General features: G+C 36.5%; 3 protein-coding genes across 3 annotated transcripts; 1 reads left to right on the plus strand and 2 right to left on the minus strand.

Moving 5' to 3' along the window:
- Positions 1–1,698: 1,698 nt before the first annotated feature.
- Positions 1,699–5,511, minus strand: LOC126661647 (uncharacterized). The gene is made up of 5 exons (XM_056104125.1): positions 4,407–5,511; positions 3,890–4,327; positions 3,089–3,798; positions 2,601–2,741; positions 1,699–2,525 (listed from the first exon to the last, which is right to left on the minus strand). Exons 1-5 carry the CDS (start codon positions 5,509–5,511, stop codon positions 2,070–2,072), a joined length of 2,850 nt encoding a protein of 949 aa, XP_055960100.1. The 3' UTR covers positions 1,699–2,069.
- Positions 5,512–12,593: 7,082 nt separating this feature from the next.
- Positions 12,594–14,952, plus strand: LOC126662181 (30S ribosomal protein 2, chloroplastic). Its single transcript, XM_050356077.2, has 4 exons — positions 12,594–12,980; positions 14,011–14,112; positions 14,226–14,525; positions 14,772–14,952. The coding sequence occupies exons 1-4, from the start codon at positions 12,639–12,641 to the stop codon at positions 14,808–14,810; spliced, it is 783 nt and encodes a 260-aa protein (XP_050212034.1). The 5' UTR covers positions 12,594–12,638; the 3' UTR covers positions 14,811–14,952.
- A 1,461-nt stretch (positions 14,953–16,413) lies between these two features.
- On the minus strand, positions 16,414–18,133 carry LOC126659719 (thioredoxin-like protein Clot). The gene is made up of 2 exons (XM_050353054.2): positions 17,935–18,133; positions 16,414–16,834 (listed from the first exon to the last, which is right to left on the minus strand). Exons 1-2 carry the CDS (start codon positions 18,077–18,079, stop codon positions 16,581–16,583), a joined length of 399 nt encoding a protein of 132 aa, XP_050209011.1. The 5' UTR covers positions 18,080–18,133; the 3' UTR covers positions 16,414–16,580.

Here is an 18,133-nt window from a genome sequence, read left to right on the forward strand (position 1 = left end):
TTACCTTCGACCATATAATAAAAGTAAATTTGCTTTCCGTAGTAAGTGTTGTGTATATCTTGGAGATGCTCCTCATGATCATGGACATTTGTGCCATGATATAGAATCTGACTGGGTATATATTGCTCGACACGTTCGATTTGATGAAACATTATTTCCGTGCAAAACACATACTGCAACTTCAGTTTCACATAATGAAACAGCCCCATGGCTCACTATGTCAGTTCCATCTCCTCTTGTTGGGCAACCAGGTATGCCTCTTAACACTCCTCCTACTTCTATTTCTCCCTTATCTATTTCACCATTAGCAGAAACCCAGCCAGCTTCGCCAGATCCACCCATTCATAACAGTCCTGGACAACGATCTTCACCTATTATACCAAATAATTCACCAAGACAACAATCACTATCAGGTCTAAACTTAGTGATAGACTTAATTAAATACACCACCACATCATCTCACTCTGAACCTATCACGAGCCGATTTTCACTCAAAAACTCGTGTCGAGACCGGCGCTAGGGAATGGGAATGGGAATGGTTGTTCTGAAACCCGTAGCAAGCCTAGAAAAAAAACAGTAAAAACTTTTCGCGTTTTGAAAACATAAAAGGTCTCAGTCTCTTTTTGCAAGTATTTGAAAACCTTTAGATAAACGTGTAATCAAAACCGTGCAATTGCATTTCTGGATTCAGGGTAGTACGTGTACGCTGCACGTATCCTAACACAACCCTGACCGAAAATAATGCCAGCGGTGCAAACCAATTATCACATCAAGTAACCGGTTTAAGCATGTTAAATAATTAATCACAAAACTTTTATCAAAACGAGGTTTCTTATAAACAACTGACAAAATCCCTTTTTGTATAAAACATGCCTTTGTCCCAAAATGATACTGACAGTAGTTTCACATCAGAGTTTAAGCATTTACAAATGAACTACTGTGCGGAGCTAGAACTACTCTGCAGCTCTAGAGTGACCTTTATTTAACTACAACTTCCGGAGAAAGAACTGGAAGTCATGTCAGGTCAAAATATTATTTACTTGTGAAAGGGAAATCAACGGGGTCAAATTTGAGTGAATTCACATAGTTACTCAAGCATATTAATAAAAGCAGAAATCGTATTTAAACGCACTTTGTGCAGCCAAATAACCGATCCCATTTGGTTAACTATGGTTAATACCACAGTTCATGCTCACTTGTTTAACACAGGATGAACTGTGAACTCATGTTATCACAGTCATCTTATCTCTGTGTAAGGTTTGCTGGGCCGTAAATTGAATTACTGGCTCCCCAGAATGGGTTTTTGACAAAAAAGTGCCTCCCCATTATAAAAAATTATGAATTTGTGCCCTAAAATACAGAATTTACGTTTTTGTGCCTGGGGCCCACGCTGCCCGCAATGGCTCTTTACGGGCAGAAATCTGGCCCGCAAAGAGCCATTGCGGGCCAGTTAATCCAGCTGATTAACAGCTGGATTAATTCTTAAGCAGCCCGCAATGGCTCTTTGTGGGCTGCTTAAGAAGCCAATGATTGGGGAGATTCTCTCCCCAATCATTGGCAGCAGATATTATAATAATTATTTAAAAAAAATATAAATCATTTTGTTATTAATTTTTTTAAAAAACTTAACAAATAAAAATAAAAATATTATAAATAAAAATTATCTACAATTTCGATATTTAAAAGGAATCGAGCGTCTTTCCGACTAATATGCAAGCGATAAAGATAAATTAATAATGAAATTATACACAATTAAAAGTAACCGTAAATAAATTAATAATGCAAAAATAAAAAATTGTACAAAAATAATAAAACTACTCAGTAAAGTCTGATCTATCAGGACTCCGTAAGCGTGTCCTCATGTCGTAACCCTTGTTGACACGTCGACTCATCTGACTATCAGTTAATCGGCGGTAACGTCTTCCATCTGGTCCGGAGCTTCTCTCTCCACTATCGGCGACTGGACTGGCCACATCCTCAATTTCGTCATCATCATGCACATCAGGAGCAGGAGCCTGTGAGGAGGGGTCTAACCCTAATCCCAGAGAAAAAGAAGGAGCCTGCATTCCTTAGAAGTCACTAAACGGCTGTGGGTCCTGAACCAAATTGTAGATCCAAGGGTCATCCAGAGAAAAATGCATATGGGAGGGACTCTGAGTCGGGCGAGAAGAGGAGCCCGGATCTTGACCTGGCAGCATCGGAATGTAGCCCTCCTCCATAAGTCGGGACCGCTGTGAGGGAGGAGTGGTCAGGGAGCTAAAGTTCCAAGAATCGTCAAATACAGGAACAGTCGGCAAATACGTAGGTGTCTGAGGAGGAGGTGTCTGCGCCGTCTGAGTCGCCTGGAACGGGGTAAAAGCAAAAGCCGGATGCTGTGAGAACTGTGGAGGAGGAGTGGCCAGCGGCGTAATGTAATCTGCCTGCCCAAATGACGGGCCTACATAGGGTACAGACGCAGGCGGTACCGTAAAAGACGAAGCTGGATATCGGCGAATGAAGTCCTCGGTATCCCCAAAGAAATCATCCTGATAGAAAAGAAATTAGTATTTATTATAATTGATATTGTAATGGAAAATAATTAAATTGAGATTGAAACGTACCTGTGCCGGGAGAGGGTCCGTAGGTGGTACCGAAAATGATGCAGCTGGTGGGCACTGTGTCTGCGCTGAGGTACTCCCATAATACGTCGTAGACCCGTAATACTGTCGGACGAAATCCTCGGTATCCCCGTGAAAGTCGACCTAAACATACGAAATTTGACATACAAATTTAACATAAGAATTTAACATACGAATTTACATAAGAATTTAACATACGAATTTAACATAAGAATTTAACATACGAATTTACATAAGAATTTAACATACGAATTTAACATACAATAAGTTCGATATAACATAAAATTTTGCACAACTTATATCGTTGAAATAACTTCAAATTTTAAAAGGGCAACTAGTACAAGTCACATGTTAGGATAATTAGTACAAGTCGAAGCATTATGGCCGGCGATACTACATCTACTGCAAAAATTAGGGTCACTGTCCTCTCTGTAGGTCTGGTCCATATCATTTCTAATCCTTTGATTTACCGGCCGTCCCTTCTTTCTTATCAAGTTAATGTCTGTAATAAATGGCACCTCCCGAGAACCAATCCACATCTCGTCGGTAGGTAATTGATTAAATTGAGTATTCCATGCTTGTATGGCATTCTTGGTTTGGTACCGCCACCCTACGTAGTTGTGAGGGTTTAACTTTTCTTGCTGAATGACTGCCATGGCATGGGAGCAATGGATCTGGCGGTGTTGGAACTTCCCGCACGTGCACTTCATCATTTGAAGGTTGACCTTCTGAATATTTCCTCCCTTTCTTCGAAAATTGTCTTTCTTGGTAATCACTCTATAAGTCAGGGTGTCCGGGTTATATTTCTTGAGTTTATGTGTGCGGGCCTTTAATGTTGCATTTTTCATATGCGTGTTGCAGATCAGAGTGAACATGACGCCTTGGGCGATTATCCCTTTATACATTTCCCAACGCTTGACGAACATATCGCTGAGTCTGTCAAAGATAGCCTCTATCATCGCTGTGATTGGAAGCCCCCTTACATTCTTTAGAGTTGCATTAATGGACTCGGCGTAGTTCGTCGTCATTACACCGTTCCTTTGCGCCTTAATGTCCCAACACAAAGCCCACTGTTCTTTCTTAAGATATCTCTCATCGGTCAAATAAGCATACCCCGCCGGAGATCTTATTGCCATAGTGGCCATGTATCGCTTGTACTTTTTCTCTTGAAAAGTCCGACCTACACGTTAATATGAGGTATTTGTTAATGCAAAATTTATACTCTTTTCTGGTTCAATAACCAGAAATGTTGACGAGTGACAGCAAAATACCTGCTTTCTCATCCAGCAACTTCATATCATTATTTCTTATATGAGTGTGGAAATTAGCCATTAAATGCCGAATACAGAAAAAATGATCAATCCCTTCCCATTCCGGACGCCTCAAAACCGATATTAATCCGGGAGCACGATCTGATACAATGGCCACCTTTCGGTCGCGAATGACTTGATCTCCAAGATGATTCAAAAAATATTCAAAACTCTCACTAGATTCGGATTCAACTATTGCAAACGCCACTGGCATTATGTGGTTGTTGCCATCTACCGCCGACGCTATCAACATATGCAATTTGTATTTACCATATAAGTGCGTCCCGTCGATGAATAGAATTGGTTTGCAAAATGGAAATCCGTCAACCATCGGAAAGAAGGTCCAAAACATTCGTTTGAAAATTCTACATTGCACCCCACTGCAATCAGTTAGGCGGCCTGTTGAAAATGGATATAGTTAGGATATAATGTAAATTTAATTACATATTAAATTTACAAAAGTGATTTATTTTCATACCTTCACCATGCCAAAAGGATCCAGGATTCACTTGGACCACATTATCCATGAATTTCGTGATTTGCGTGTAGTTATATTCCCAGTCCCCGTAGACGCTGCTAATTGCTCTCTCCTTTCCATACCACACCCGCTTATATGGAAGGGCCAGTCCTAAGGATTCTAAAATCCCTGCCATAAGCGTCTTAATCCGAATATCACGCTGCCCCAACACTTGACTCTTAATAAAATCGGCAATTTGAATAATTCCAAAATTTCTGTGGTTACGAGTTGACGCTAGCATATCGCATTTGTGTGGCCCTCTATATTTTGTCAACGCCCATGTGTTGGTTTTCTGAAGCAGGGTGGCCCGCAGCCACCAATTGCACATTTCTCGATGCTTGCAAACTAGGACCAGTGTTGTTTTTGTTGTCCGGTGACTCTTAAACTCTCGTCCATTATCAACCGAATAAGTAATGGCACATGTTCGCACAGCCAATCGACTCGAGAAAATCATCCCGGTTTGAAATTCCATCCCACGCTGCCATTCAATGTTCGGCGCTTCCCATGTCTCGTCCACATCAAAGTCACTAAGATCGACACATCGTATGTGTTGCGGAAGTCGAGACTGGTAATGTGTAATATAACTTGGTTCTTCAGCGATTAGAATATCCTCCATATCCTCTTCCTCACTATCATAGTGCTCGTCTTCTTCCTCTTCCACACTGCCTCTCTCAGACTCACTAGAACATAAATCTAGTTGCATCGAAGTTTCATTAGAAGCCGAAATATGATACTCCACGTAGAACTCTAACACGTTCAACGTCGGCATTCGAGCTGTCTGGTTCAGAATCGCAAATACGTGTTGGTCATCTTGCACTTCGAACAACGAGTATGAACATATCTCGTACCTTTCAACATGAGGTAGCCGAAAATAAATTTTCGTGACCTCCCGAGGGCTCACACTAGTAGATACTGCTGTTCTACAGATTTCGGCCAACTCCCCAAAATTTATTCTTCCATTAATCGGCACATGAACATATCTACCCCCCAAATATTCAACTCCGCGGGGGGAGTTTATGATGCTACCATCACACCATATCACAAATAATATACTGTTTGACGCCATTACTACAAACATGCGTAATAAATTAATATTAAAGTAATTTCTACAAATGTACATTTTTAGGCTTAATTCATATTTTTAGATAAAAAAATGATAAATTTAATTCACTTAGATATATTTATAAAGTAATATTTTTAATAATTTATAAACAATTCATTTAAAAATTTAAATTAATTTATTTAACTATTTAGAAAATCGTACACATTATAACCACACTATTATACATTTTATCAAATATTTATGAGTAATGTTCATTATATAATGTTTTTGTATTTTATATTCATACATATCGTTTTAATATTTTAAATCTAAATCTAATAATACAAATTTTAAATCTAATATTAACTAAATTCTAAATCTAATATTAACTAAATTCTAAATCTAACAATACACATTTTAATATTTATTAATAAAAAAAAATTAGCAATAAAAAGTAAAAAGTAATACGGACTTACCTCTTGTAGTCCTTGCAAAATAATAATAATAAGATTTTAAGCTCTAAAATAATCCGATTAAGCTCCAAAATAATTCGATTAAGCTCCAAAATAATTCGGTTAAACTCCAAAAATAATCCGCCAAATTACCCCAAATCCGCCCAAACTAATCACCACTCAAGTTGATAAAAATTTTTTATCTAAAACACTAATTTTTTTTTTGTGTAAGTGTGGTGAAACAATTCACCACACCCCCTTTAAATAGGGGATGCCGCCCGCAAACAGCCATTGCGGGCGGCATTAAATTCCCTGCCATGTGGCAGGGAATTTAATAACTGGCCCGCAATGGCTGTTTGCGGGCCAGTTAATCACCCTTAATCAGGGTGATTAACTGACCCGCAAACAGCCATTGCGGGCCATATTTCTGCCCGCAATGGCTGTTTGCGGGCAGCGTGGGCCCCAGGCACAAATTTAGAAATTTTGTGCTCTGGGCCACAAAAAAGGAATTCCCCCTATAAGGGGGGAACATTTTTGTCAAAAAAAACCCCCCAGAATAACCTGTTAGGTCTATGCTGCTTTGCAAGCATATGGCCAAAGAACCCAACTAGTATGCAATGCAATGATTTATTAACACCGGTTATCACACAGTCCTATTGTTGCCCAATAGATAGCACGTTCCAGTGGATCTATATATTGGTTTCAAATCGACTCTATGCAATGCAATTTCAAACACATTTTTAGTTATAAATGTGTTGACATCAATATTCAAAAGTAAATATGCGAACTCACAAAACCGTTATCCACAAAACAGTTTTCGATCACCCTCTACTTTCCTGGTCCGATAACTTGCTTGCTCGTCAAATCTAGTTACAAAACAATTGTTAAACACAATTAAAACAAGAATTCTAACTCTCTAGAGTAGACTCTCTACAGACAATGATAGACGTATAACATATATAGTCTATTCTTATCATCGATACACACTCATAATCCTCTAACTATTAATCACTTTGATTAATAGAGGACCTAATTAAAACATCTTTAAGTTTTAATTTATCGAACTCCCTCAATTGTCCAAGTTCTTTTTAGTCCTTATTGAACGTACTGTTCAAAATTGTCTGAACCTCGTCGATTCGGATGCACGTCGAACATGCGTGCTGGCGCGAGGCCCTGTGCGCCCGCACAGTGTACCTGTGAGCTCGCACAGGTGACTGTGCAGTCGCACAGTCCGGCTGTGCGTCCGCACAACCTAGGTTGTGCGTCCGCACAGTCACTATGCGACACACAATGGCTGTGCTTCACGCACAGCCATGAGAACTCCGTTCCCGGGCCAATTCTGTCGAGCTAAAACTCGTTTTCCGATCCAAAACGCATATTCACCACCAATCTATCCATTTCCGCTATCGGAAAGTAAAATCATTATGTATTCGTTCGATTCGATACAGTAACCGTTATATATTCGAATATAATCTATTTTCTATATAACCAAATTCAAAATAACGGTTATAACTTCGATTAATAATGGATTACCGAAGAAATTTGAATTAGAAACGAGAAATCGGATCGAAAACGGATAACCTACCGTCGTCGTTGCAATCGCCGTTCTCTGAACTCCAAAACCTAATGTTTTTGTTTTCTGTTTCAAATGAATTGTTTCATTAAATAGTTTGGTTAAATTCCAAACTAGTCCTTAGGTATTCACGCGTTATTTTAGCCCAAATTCTTAAATACTCGTCCATAACTAAAACGGACAACGAACTCCGAAATTTATGAAATTTTAACCACGAATTTCATATTTCGTAATTAGAATAAAAACGTAACTTTTATTCTCATGGGACCTATATTTTATTTTTTATAAATCATTTATGATTTATTAGGGCTAAATTAGACCCACTTAATAAAATTCCTATCTCCAAATTCTATAAAATTTTAGGAGTAACTTTCTAAAAATATTTCGTGAATATTGACTCCAAAAATATTCACACGGGACTTATAAATTATTCTATTTTAATTTATAAGCATTTCTTAATTCTCGTTAGTTAAAATATAAATATCCAAATTTTATATTTTAACTTCTATAGTTATTTTATATTTCCAGAGATACTATAAATTAAATTTATTAAATTTAATTTACATTCTCCCGGTCCTATAAATTATTCCTTTCGAGGAATAATTTAGTCCTTTAATTTTACGGGGTATTACAGAACCGCACTACAACCTCCGTCAGTCTACCTTAAACAAACGTCATTGTCTTCTTGCATCACCCCAACCCTCTAAATTTGATTACCTGCATTTTGAACCAACCACCTTTCATCAAGCAAAAACATACCCTGAATGGCAGCAGGCCATGTCCGATGAGATTAATGCACTGTTATCCAATTCCACTTGGGCTTTAGTTCCTAAACCTGTACATGCTAATATTATTGACAACAAATGGATATACAGAATTAAACGGAAAGCAGACGGCACGGTGGACAGGTACAAGGAAAGATTGGTTGCAAAAGGATTTACTCAATAAGAAGGTGTAGACTACAATGAGACGTTTAGTCCTGTGATTAAAGCCACAACAATTCGTATTGTGCTTAGTCTAGCTGCTATAAATAAATGGACTACTAAACAACTAGATGTATCCAACGCTTTTTTTCATGGTCATCTCACAGAATACATATACATGTCGCAACCTATTGGGTTTATTGATGAGTCCAGACCAAACTATGTTTGCAAATTGCAGAGATCCCTTTACGGTTTGAAACAATCACCACGTGCATGGTTCCATCGGCTGGCCTCATTTTTACAACACCGCAGATTCACTCCTTCATTAGCTGATACATCTCTATTTATATATCGACATGACAATGCTTTGGTTTTTCTACTTGTATATGTTGATGATATTGTGGTCACATGCTCATGTCCAAATGTGATTGCAAAGATTATATCTGCGCTGCAAACAGAATTTCCAATCCGTGATCTGGGAAATTTGCATTATTTTCTTGGAATTGAAGTCACTACCTCTTCATAAGGTATAATGTTATCACAATCCAAATATGTTGTTGATTTGATATCGCGAACAGGTTTGGAAGGATCCAATATTTGCCTAACTCTGATGGCCACCTCTCTGACATTATCCAAAACTAGTGGGGAACTAAGCGATAATGCAACTGAATATCGCCAAGTTGTTGGTGCCTTGCAATATGCCACATTAACCAGGCCGGACATATCATTCTTAGTGAACAAACTCTGCCAATTCATGCACGCACCTATAAATGCTCATTGGAAAGCGGCCAAGCGTCTACTTCGCTATCTTAAAGGAACATCATCCAAAGGTTTGTTTCTTTCATCTTCAAGTTCGTTGGATATTCATTGTTTTGCTGACAGTGATTGGGGTGGTGATCCGGATGACCGTCGCTCTAAAAGCGGTTATGGAATATTTTTAGGAAAATCACTCATATCTTGGATGGCAAAGAAACAACCTACTATTGCTCGATCTTCCACCGAAAGCGAGTACAAAGAAATCGCTAATGCAACGTCTGAATTACTATGGCTTAAAGCTCTACTTGGAGAGTTAGGTGTTTCTTGTCAGTCTTACACTCTTTGGTGTGATAATACTGGTGCCATCTACCTTTCTTCAAATTCGGTGTTCCATGCTCGTACTAGGCACATAGAATTGGACTATCATTTTGTCCGGGAGCAAGTTGCAAATGGTTCACTAATTGTTTGATACATACCCACTGTCGAACAATTAGCAGACATTTTTACCAAGCCCCTATTTATAACTCGTTTTCAGCTTCTGTCAGACAAGCTTCCACTTCATGATAGACATGGACTTGATAGGGGATGTTAATACTGTTGTAACAAACACAAGATTTGTTATTGATTATTATTAGTTATCTTATCTCTTAAGATAACATCTAATAATTAATACAAAACCTTTGTGTTAGATTAGGACTCAAGCTAGCTATTTATGTTATAGTATAAGTCATATAAGTCTTTGTATAAATGTAACAGATACAGTTCATTAATATGATACATAGAAAATCTTTTCTGTGTTCATAAATTTACATATTGGACATATTCGTTTTATTCTCATCTCAACGGTATATGCAGCTTAAGAGATATGAAAGCTGGAAATAAACAGGGATGAAAACAGTAAACAGGTTTGACTCGCATATGACTCGATCTGGACTGACATTTGAGGCAAGTAGCAGTTACTCCTAAACATACATCTAACCTTAGAGGTTTTTAGCAAATAGCATAAGTCTGGCTGGTCTGGATATTTTACATGCACAAAGCCTAAATCGGATGTGAACGATTGATTGCTTGATTTTATTAGGTGAGTCTTGAAAAACCTATACAACCGTTACTACTTTTTCGTATTAGTCCTAAGATGTCTAAATGATGGGCTGGAATTGCATTATTGGGCCAATTTTAAGTGATTAGTCTTTTAACCGCTTACTATTTGATTTGGAATGCTTTTGGAAAGCGGTAAACAATGCTGGCATGCTCAGGGGCAATTTGATATACATACAAGGTTAGGGATACGTTTAAACCTCGTTAACTTTTTAAGTGTCTGGCACTCGCGCGGGTTTTGACCATCGGTATGGTCAGAATGAGCTCTCGATCAAATCACGAGAGTTGTGCGTCTCTTCGATTCGGTTTTACTAGTTTGATCCAGAGTCGATTTCGAGGCCGGGTTACCCTAAAATTGGCTCTAGAAGTTGCTGGTTTGCTGGGCCTCGGGCTCGTGGGCCCGATTTATATACTATATTACATATTTAGACTTCTGAGTCCGTTTTATATCGGGTCTGACCTGTTACATTACAGAATATTAAAGTACATAGAATTAGCTACGTCTGTCTTGAAATTGGGCCTGATTTGGAGTCCGGATGATCCCAAAAACGCGTTTGAAAGTTCGGATCAAAGTTTGGAAGATCTAGGAACAGTTCTGAAAAGCTGACGAGCGGAAAACACGACGCCTGTGTGACTTCCGGCGCCGGCAGGTCATAGGGGCGGCGCCGCCACTTTATTGTGGCGGCGGCGCCAATTGCAGGGCAGTGGCGGTGCGAGGGCAGTTTCATGGGTCGTTTTGTTGTACTTTTTCTCACTCGTTTCAAATCCGTTTCCCATGCAATGTAGTCAAAACCGCATAAAAATTAAACAAGGAATCCAAATATGACATTTATAGAGTGGTTAATGCTGATTTAAACAAAAATTTATTCATGGGCAGCAACTTCAAAAATAGGCTTTTCATGGCAAACAAGCTCAAAATCACATCTAACATGCATCCTATGAGCTACAATTTACTGTGTTTCCGGATTTGAACGTATTAAACATATTAAATCAATCACTAACATGCCTTTTCATCGATTTCATGTCAATTTACCAATTTTATAAATAAGTTTAATATGTCAATTCTATGGCTAAAATTGACAAATAAACTAAAATACACCCTAAATCACATAATCACGACAATTATGACATTTATGACATACAATCTAATGGCAAAATCAAAGGAATAAATATTGAGGGTTCTCAGAATTACCGGTCCGAGTCCTTGGCTCGTTTGCTGGCGAAGTGGATGCGGAATCCAGCTTCGAATCCGGTGCGAATGTTGCGTTCTTAGAGAATTAACACGTATTCGTGTTTTAGGACCGAAAATTTGTGTGTGTGTGGTGTGAATTTTGGCTATGCTATTCTAAAAGGGAGGGGGGATTTTCTTAATATTTTCTAGGGTTTGTGTGCCACCTCTATTTAGGCTGACTTAAGGCTGTATTTATAGCAGTCTAATTAGATCTAGGGTTAGTTTAAGTGTATTTACGGGTTTGTCCTTTTAGAGTTTGGATTATGTTTAAAGAAGTGTTAAGTGATAAGTCTAGAAGTATTTAGGATTAGCTTTTAATTAATCAATTAGGATTTTAATTCTAATTTTCAGATTTGGACTTGCTAGCTAAGTCAAAAATATGCTAAAAGTTAACTTTAGTGCCTAAAAGTGTCAAAAAAGGCTACTAAGACCCTATGAGTTTGATCATTGTCAATTTCGGTCCGCAAAACTTGCAAATTGCGCCATAAACTTTTAAGACATTGCAATTAGTCCAATTTTTGAACTTAGACTACAATCTTTTTAAATTTTTATGGGCTATTTACGCCTAATTATATTTTAATCCTCTAAATTTGCAGTTATGCACAAATTACGTCTGTTTAGATTCCAGTAAGTAAATCGAAAACTCGTCAACCGAACAGAATCTCTGGAAATCATCATGGGCGCTTCAGTTCCTCATCACTTTTTACCTGTCCGAAGGTGTGTACAATATCTTAACAATAATTTTAATGATTTTGATATTATTAATTATTAATTTTAAATATTTAAATAATATCATTTATATTCTTAAAATGTTTTTAAAATTCAATTTAGCAATAAAGTTATAAAATCTAATTTTGAAATTCATTTTAAATATAGATATATAAAATTCATTTTAATTATAAATTATAAATTTTGTTCATTTCAAATAGTGTAATTTATTTTTAAATAATTTCATATAAAATCCATGTACAAATAAATTCCAATGGACAATTAGAATTGTTCGAACCATCTAACTAAACCGGATAATGCAATAAATACCCACCCTCGTCCTTCACTCTCCAACTTTTTCTTCCTAAACCCCCCTTTCCATTTCACAGCAAAATCTCGAGATAAAAAAAATGGCAACATTATCATCTCTAGCATCACAAATTCCAACAACTACACCAAACTTCACTCATTTCACAACACAATCAAAACCCACTCTCCAAATCCTCAAACCAACAAACCCTTTTAACAATTTCTCCAAATTCTCACATTTACATGCAGTTCTTCATCCCAAATTCCCAAGAAGACTGTATGCAGTTGCAGAAGAACAAGAAGCAGCAGCGCCAGTTGCTCCTCCAGTTGACCCTTCGTCAGAGGCTGCCAGGAGGCTTTACATTGGGAACATTCCGAGGACTGTGAATAATGATGAACTTGCCAAGATTGTTGAGGAACATGGGGCTATTGAGAAAGCTGAGGTATTAGTGGTTTTTGTGTAATGATTTTTAGATTTAGGCTTCAATTTTGATGCTTTTGCCTGGTTGATTTTGTGGGATAGAATTAGAAGAGTATAATTGTGTTTATTCTTGGTTTGTTTAACTTGATTTAAACTTATTTTGAAGAAAATCTGCAAATTTTGAGTTCATTTAACTGTTCTATTAGATTACCTTAGTTCATCGTAATTGTCGAAATGTAAATATGTGAAGAGTTTTATGATTGTAGCTCTAGGTAGCACGGACACTTGGCGTTTCGGGCATGAAACTTCAATTTTGATATAGGAAACGTTAAACTAATGCCGTTTCTCCGTGTCGGTGTTCCATTCCATGTTTGTGCTATAGTAAATCTGAAAAATTAGGTGCTATTGTGTTTTGTTTAGTACATTGTTACATAGTAAGCTAGATTAAATTGTATTTGGCATTATCAAGGTAATGAATTTGATGTTAATAATTCCAATGTTCAATTGGAGCAATCAAGCTTTTGATTTACAGTAATGAAATGTCTACTAATTACCAACATTGACAATTATATCTCAAGTTGCCTTACAGGTTGGTGTTTGACAACTAATCTTAGATTTCCTCATAAAAATGAGCAACTTCCCTCACATTTCCTCTCTCTGCCATCAAACAATTCATGCTTTATGCAGTTCCATCACAATATTTTATTGCTTGTTTTAGTCTTCTTGATACAAAATAATTTTATTGTCTTTGTAATGCTTTAATTTTTAAGTCTTAATTCAGTTCATTTGAGGTTGTTGTTAGTCTTTTGATTATATCCATAGATAACAAGATAGTTTGAACCGTTACATACCCAATATTTCAATGAAGGGATTGATTGACAATGGATTACTGTTTTCACAATGGATTTTATGACATTCAATCAAGAATTTGAGGATGTAGAGAACTTGATTATAAAGTTCCTTGTTGGAAGTTACTGACTTTCAGTTTATAAACTTACTTGGTGGCCAGCCGTAAAACATGCAATGACTCTTTTTTCTTATTCTCTTTATAGGTAATGTATGATAAATATTCTGGTAGGAGTCGCCGATTTGCTTTCGCTACAATGAAAACTGTTGAAGATGCCAATGCTGCTATTGAGAAACTGAATGGCACAGTAAGTCTTACTGAAGCTAAAGTCTTAAGAATTTATGATCTTGCTGCATATGTTTCTGTACTTCTATCATCTTACTGTGATGCAATAACTAATGTCATTTGGTTTTCATGCAGCAAATCGGAGGACGTGAGATCAAAGTAAACTTTACGGAAAAACCTTTGGTAACATCAGATATGTCCTCTCTCCAGTTAGAGGAATCACAATTTGTTGACAGTCCACACAAAGTTTACGTGGGAAATCTTGCAAAAACAGTGACTTCAGAAACACTCAAGAACTTCTTCTCCGAGAAGGGGAAGGTTTTAAGCGCAAAAATTTCACGAGTTCCTGGGACCTCAAAATCCAGTGGATATGGGTTTGTTTCCTTCTCTGAAGAGGAGGATGTAGAAGCTGCCGTTTCATCTTTTAACGATTCTGTAAGTTCTCTGCTTCCTCTATGCAAGATTAAAATGATGGTTAAACTCCTCAAGTACTGAATAGCAAGATTCATAGTTTTTCTTCTGAATTATGCTTTCCTTCTAACGTGTGAATTGGTTTATAAGAGTTTCCGACGCGTGCTGATTGTTTGTAGAAATATTGATTTATTTGTTTAATTTATACAAATAACTTATTTTCTTAAATACTACTAATATTTACCAAATTCATGTATTTTCTCATAACAGCTTTTGGAAGGCCAGAAAATTCGTGTAAACAAAGCCTAGAGTAGTTCCCCTGCATCTCGGAAAATCAGAGTACTTGCAATGTATTAAAATTTGTATCAGTATGTTTTTTTGTTCTCTAGTTACTGCTTTAGTCATGTATATTTCTATGATAGCAATGATCATATGTACTGTTGTGCTTTAATTCTGTAATAATTTTTGGCCTGAGTTCACTGCTTGAAAGAAATTATTTGCATGCAATGTCTGGAATATTTGTGTTATAAGTTTTTAGAGGACAAGCTAAAGAACTGAGTTTTCAGTTTCTTTTTAATAATATCAAATTGAATTTTTTTTTTCAACTTAGCAAAGATTATTATCAAAACATATCCAAAGCAATTATATTTGTAAGGAATTCAGTAAAGTTCGAAAACCTTTTAGATCTTTTTGCTAAGCGCAGTTCCTCGACACTAGGTTGATTAGATGGGACTTCTAGAGTATCTGCAGGTTTTGGAGCATCTCCAAGTTTAGGAGCATCACCCTTGGCTTTTCCTGTTTAAAACAAAGACAATATATCACACATTATGAAAAGCTAAAAGAACAGCAACAATTAATAGATACTCGCACATAAACAAAAGCACAAAATAATCAACATTACGACATAATTAAATAGTATTGCAAAACCAAAACTGATACGTATTCTTTTTAAATGAAGCGTGAAACTTTAAATCAATCAAGATAATATTTTTTAGATACTTGAGAAAGCAGAATGATTGACTTACCAACAAGCTCTATGCAAATGTGAAGATCATTATAATTTTGAAACTCAAATATGTAGTTAACTCCCTATAAACACCAAAATATTGCATTGAGTACAACAAACCATATTGGCACTTAAAACGCATTAATTAAATAAACAAAATGTAAGAACTTGATCATAAGTACAGCTCCATGCTCAATAACACCAGCTTGTTATGACTTCCTCTATTGAAAGGATGTGCTCTGTATGAGCAGAAACTTAACATGGAACAAACGTTATACAAACAAAATGGAATCCAAAAATGCATTATGAGTATAATGGAGAATAGCTCCACACCAAACGAGAGTCGTTCCTAAATTGAGTGATTGTCTCGAGCTGCAGATTACCATCGGTGAACCAAGTAGATGCTGCAACTGTAGTTAAGCAATTTGTGAAAGTGTCCAACCTCGAGCTGCAGTTTGTGAAAGTGTTTTTTATGGTGTATCAATGAATACGAATCAACGAGCATATACATTGAAGAGATAATTCGTTTCCCTTATCTTATGCCAAAACCATTTTGCTTGTGCAAAAAATCAGAAAGACAATGTTGTGTTTTATTTTTATTAACTGCTAACAGTTGACATTCACCAAAACATTGTGTTTTATTTTTATTAACTGCTAATAGTTGACATTCACCAAAACATGAACTAATCAAAATCCAATATAAACCCTATATTTTTTCTATTGCAGCTAACAAAAGAAGCACACTAAGAACAGGTTGAACAGTTATAATTATTCCCAGTTGATAGCAGGTTGAACAGTTATAATTACTCCCAGTTGAAGGCAAGTTGAACAGTTATAATTATTCCCAGTTTATAGCCTGTTGAACAGTTACGTTTATTCTCACTTGATTTATTCACTTGATTTCAATTTATCAAAATTAACATTTAATAAACTCTTAGTTTCCTTTTTCAATTGCAGCAAGATAGAATATTATTAGAAACAGCTTGAAAAATACATAACATATCATATATTTCAGAGTTCAGCACATAAAGTTTGAAATTATTATTAGCAAATGTAAAATAGCACAAGCGGACTCATTTATCAGAAATAAGAGCATCGATTTTGTGCTCAAGGTGCGCCTCATAGTCCTCGAGACGTCCTTTGACAGCGTTGTTCTCCCAGCAGAGCAGTGTCGGAACTCCGGTGAGCTTGAAATTTGAGTCTAGTCTCCATGGGTGCTGGGGATTCCTCCAAGTTGGTCTATCTCCGACGTATGCACGTAGAAGTGCAATGTCATCTGATGATGCTTCCAGTTTCTTGTATATCACAGGTTCAGCAGTCACACAATCTAGATAGAGATGTAAGATAAAGTACAATTAGATATTTAATGCCATGTTGTACTAACTAAGTACCAATTTAAACAAAAAGCCACCATTAACAGCACAATTTTGAATTTTCTGACTGAAAATAGATAGCGGACAAAATCTTATCATAAGCACCATCCGGAAAAACGAGTCTGAGAGACAAATTGTTTAATCTACAACCAACTTAGGTTTACCAATATCCACATCGATCACATTCTATGTTGCACGGATATGAAAATGTTGCGATGGGAAAGGCATAATAATATTTTTCACAAGAATAAGTTAAATTGTAAAGTTCCGGTATTTTAGAAAAAATTTCATAAACGAAAACGAAGTGTTGAAAAGTACGACTGGACTAGTTTTCGTGCAACACAGATCACAAATAAAAAGAATACTGAAGTATTCATTATTGAAAACCACGAACTGCACGGCATCGGCATGCCACTGTGAATAGACATTCTATTGCAATGATCAGAAGCAGAAACTCTCTTTCAAGCAATTTCAACATAATACTGTCCACATAAAGAACCAAGCAACTACATGAACTATTTCCCGGACAATAACTTCCCGAGTAATTAACTTTCCGGAAAATAAATTTTCGTGGAAGTATATAGTTTGAACAAAGTGAGGGCTAAAGGACCTAATAAGTTTCAAACATCTAAACGCAACACACCGCTCTATCGCAGTCTTGATCGATTAATTCTTCATTTCTTCAAATAATTACAATTTAGTGACCTACAACATTACATTAAACTCAATACACAATACCATATAACACCATAAAAGAATCTCGAATTATCTAATCTAACAAACCATGTTCAGATTCAAACAAAAACAAATTTACACTTAAACATAAGACATTCAAGTTCAACTCTCTCCAAAGTCCCAAAAAACAAAAATTTATGAACAAAAACATATAAGCACTATGAATTTATAGGGTTTTGATTTGGTACAGTTCTACACAATTTCAGCATAAAATCAAATACCCATATAGAAAAATTGCAAAAGATTGAAACTTTAACAGAAATTAAAAGATGGGTCATAATTTTAATGAACTATAAAAAAGAAAATTTAAAGAAAATACCAGGGCACCAACTAAGATTGGTGGCAGGGTCTTTATCAGCCAAGAAAAGGATTAAATTGGCTTTGTTTTTGGGAGCCTCGGATTTGAAGTTGTCAAATACAGCGTCGAATGTTGATAAAGTGGCATCAACCATTTTGAGAGGCATTTTGTCTTGGAAGATTAGAAAAGAATGTTGAGGCAAATACCGTAGAGATACTTT

Source organism: Mercurialis annua, linkage group LG8 (assembly GCF_937616625.2).
Source record: "Mercurialis annua linkage group LG8, ddMerAnnu1.2, whole genome shotgun sequence".
NCBI classification, from domain to species: Eukaryota; Viridiplantae; Streptophyta; class Magnoliopsida; order Malpighiales; family Euphorbiaceae; genus Mercurialis; species Mercurialis annua.

Coding starts and splice junctions, on each gene's coding strand:
- LOC126661647 (XM_056104125.1), bottom strand. CDS start 5,511: ATGGCGTCAAACAGTATATTATTTGTGATATGGTGTGATGGTAGCATC. Junction 4,328..4,406: donor ATCCTTTTGGCATGGTGAAG/GTATGAAAATAA, acceptor CATTTTCAACAG/GCCGCCTAACTGATTGCAGT. Junction 3,799..3,889: donor GTTGCTGGATGAGAAAGCAG/GTATTTTGCTGT, acceptor ATTAACGTGTAG/GTCGGACTTTTCAAGAGAAA.
- LOC126659719 (XM_050353054.2), bottom strand. CDS start 18,079: ATGCCTCTCAAAATGGTTGATGCCACTTTATCAACATTCGACGCTGTA. Junction 16,835..17,934: donor CAATCTTAGTTGGTGCCCTG/GTATTTTCTTTA, acceptor ATCTCTATCTAG/ATTGTGTGACTGCTGAACCT.
- LOC126662181 (XM_050356077.2), top strand. CDS start 12,639: ATGGCAACATTATCATCTCTAGCATCACAAATTCCAACAACTACACCA. Junction 14,113..14,225: donor TTGAGAAACTGAATGGCACA/GTAAGTCTTACT, acceptor GTTTTCATGCAG/CAAATCGGAGGACGTGAGAT. Junction 14,526..14,771: donor TTTCATCTTTTAACGATTCT/GTAAGTTCTCTG, acceptor TTCTCATAACAG/CTTTTGGAAGGCCAGAAAAT.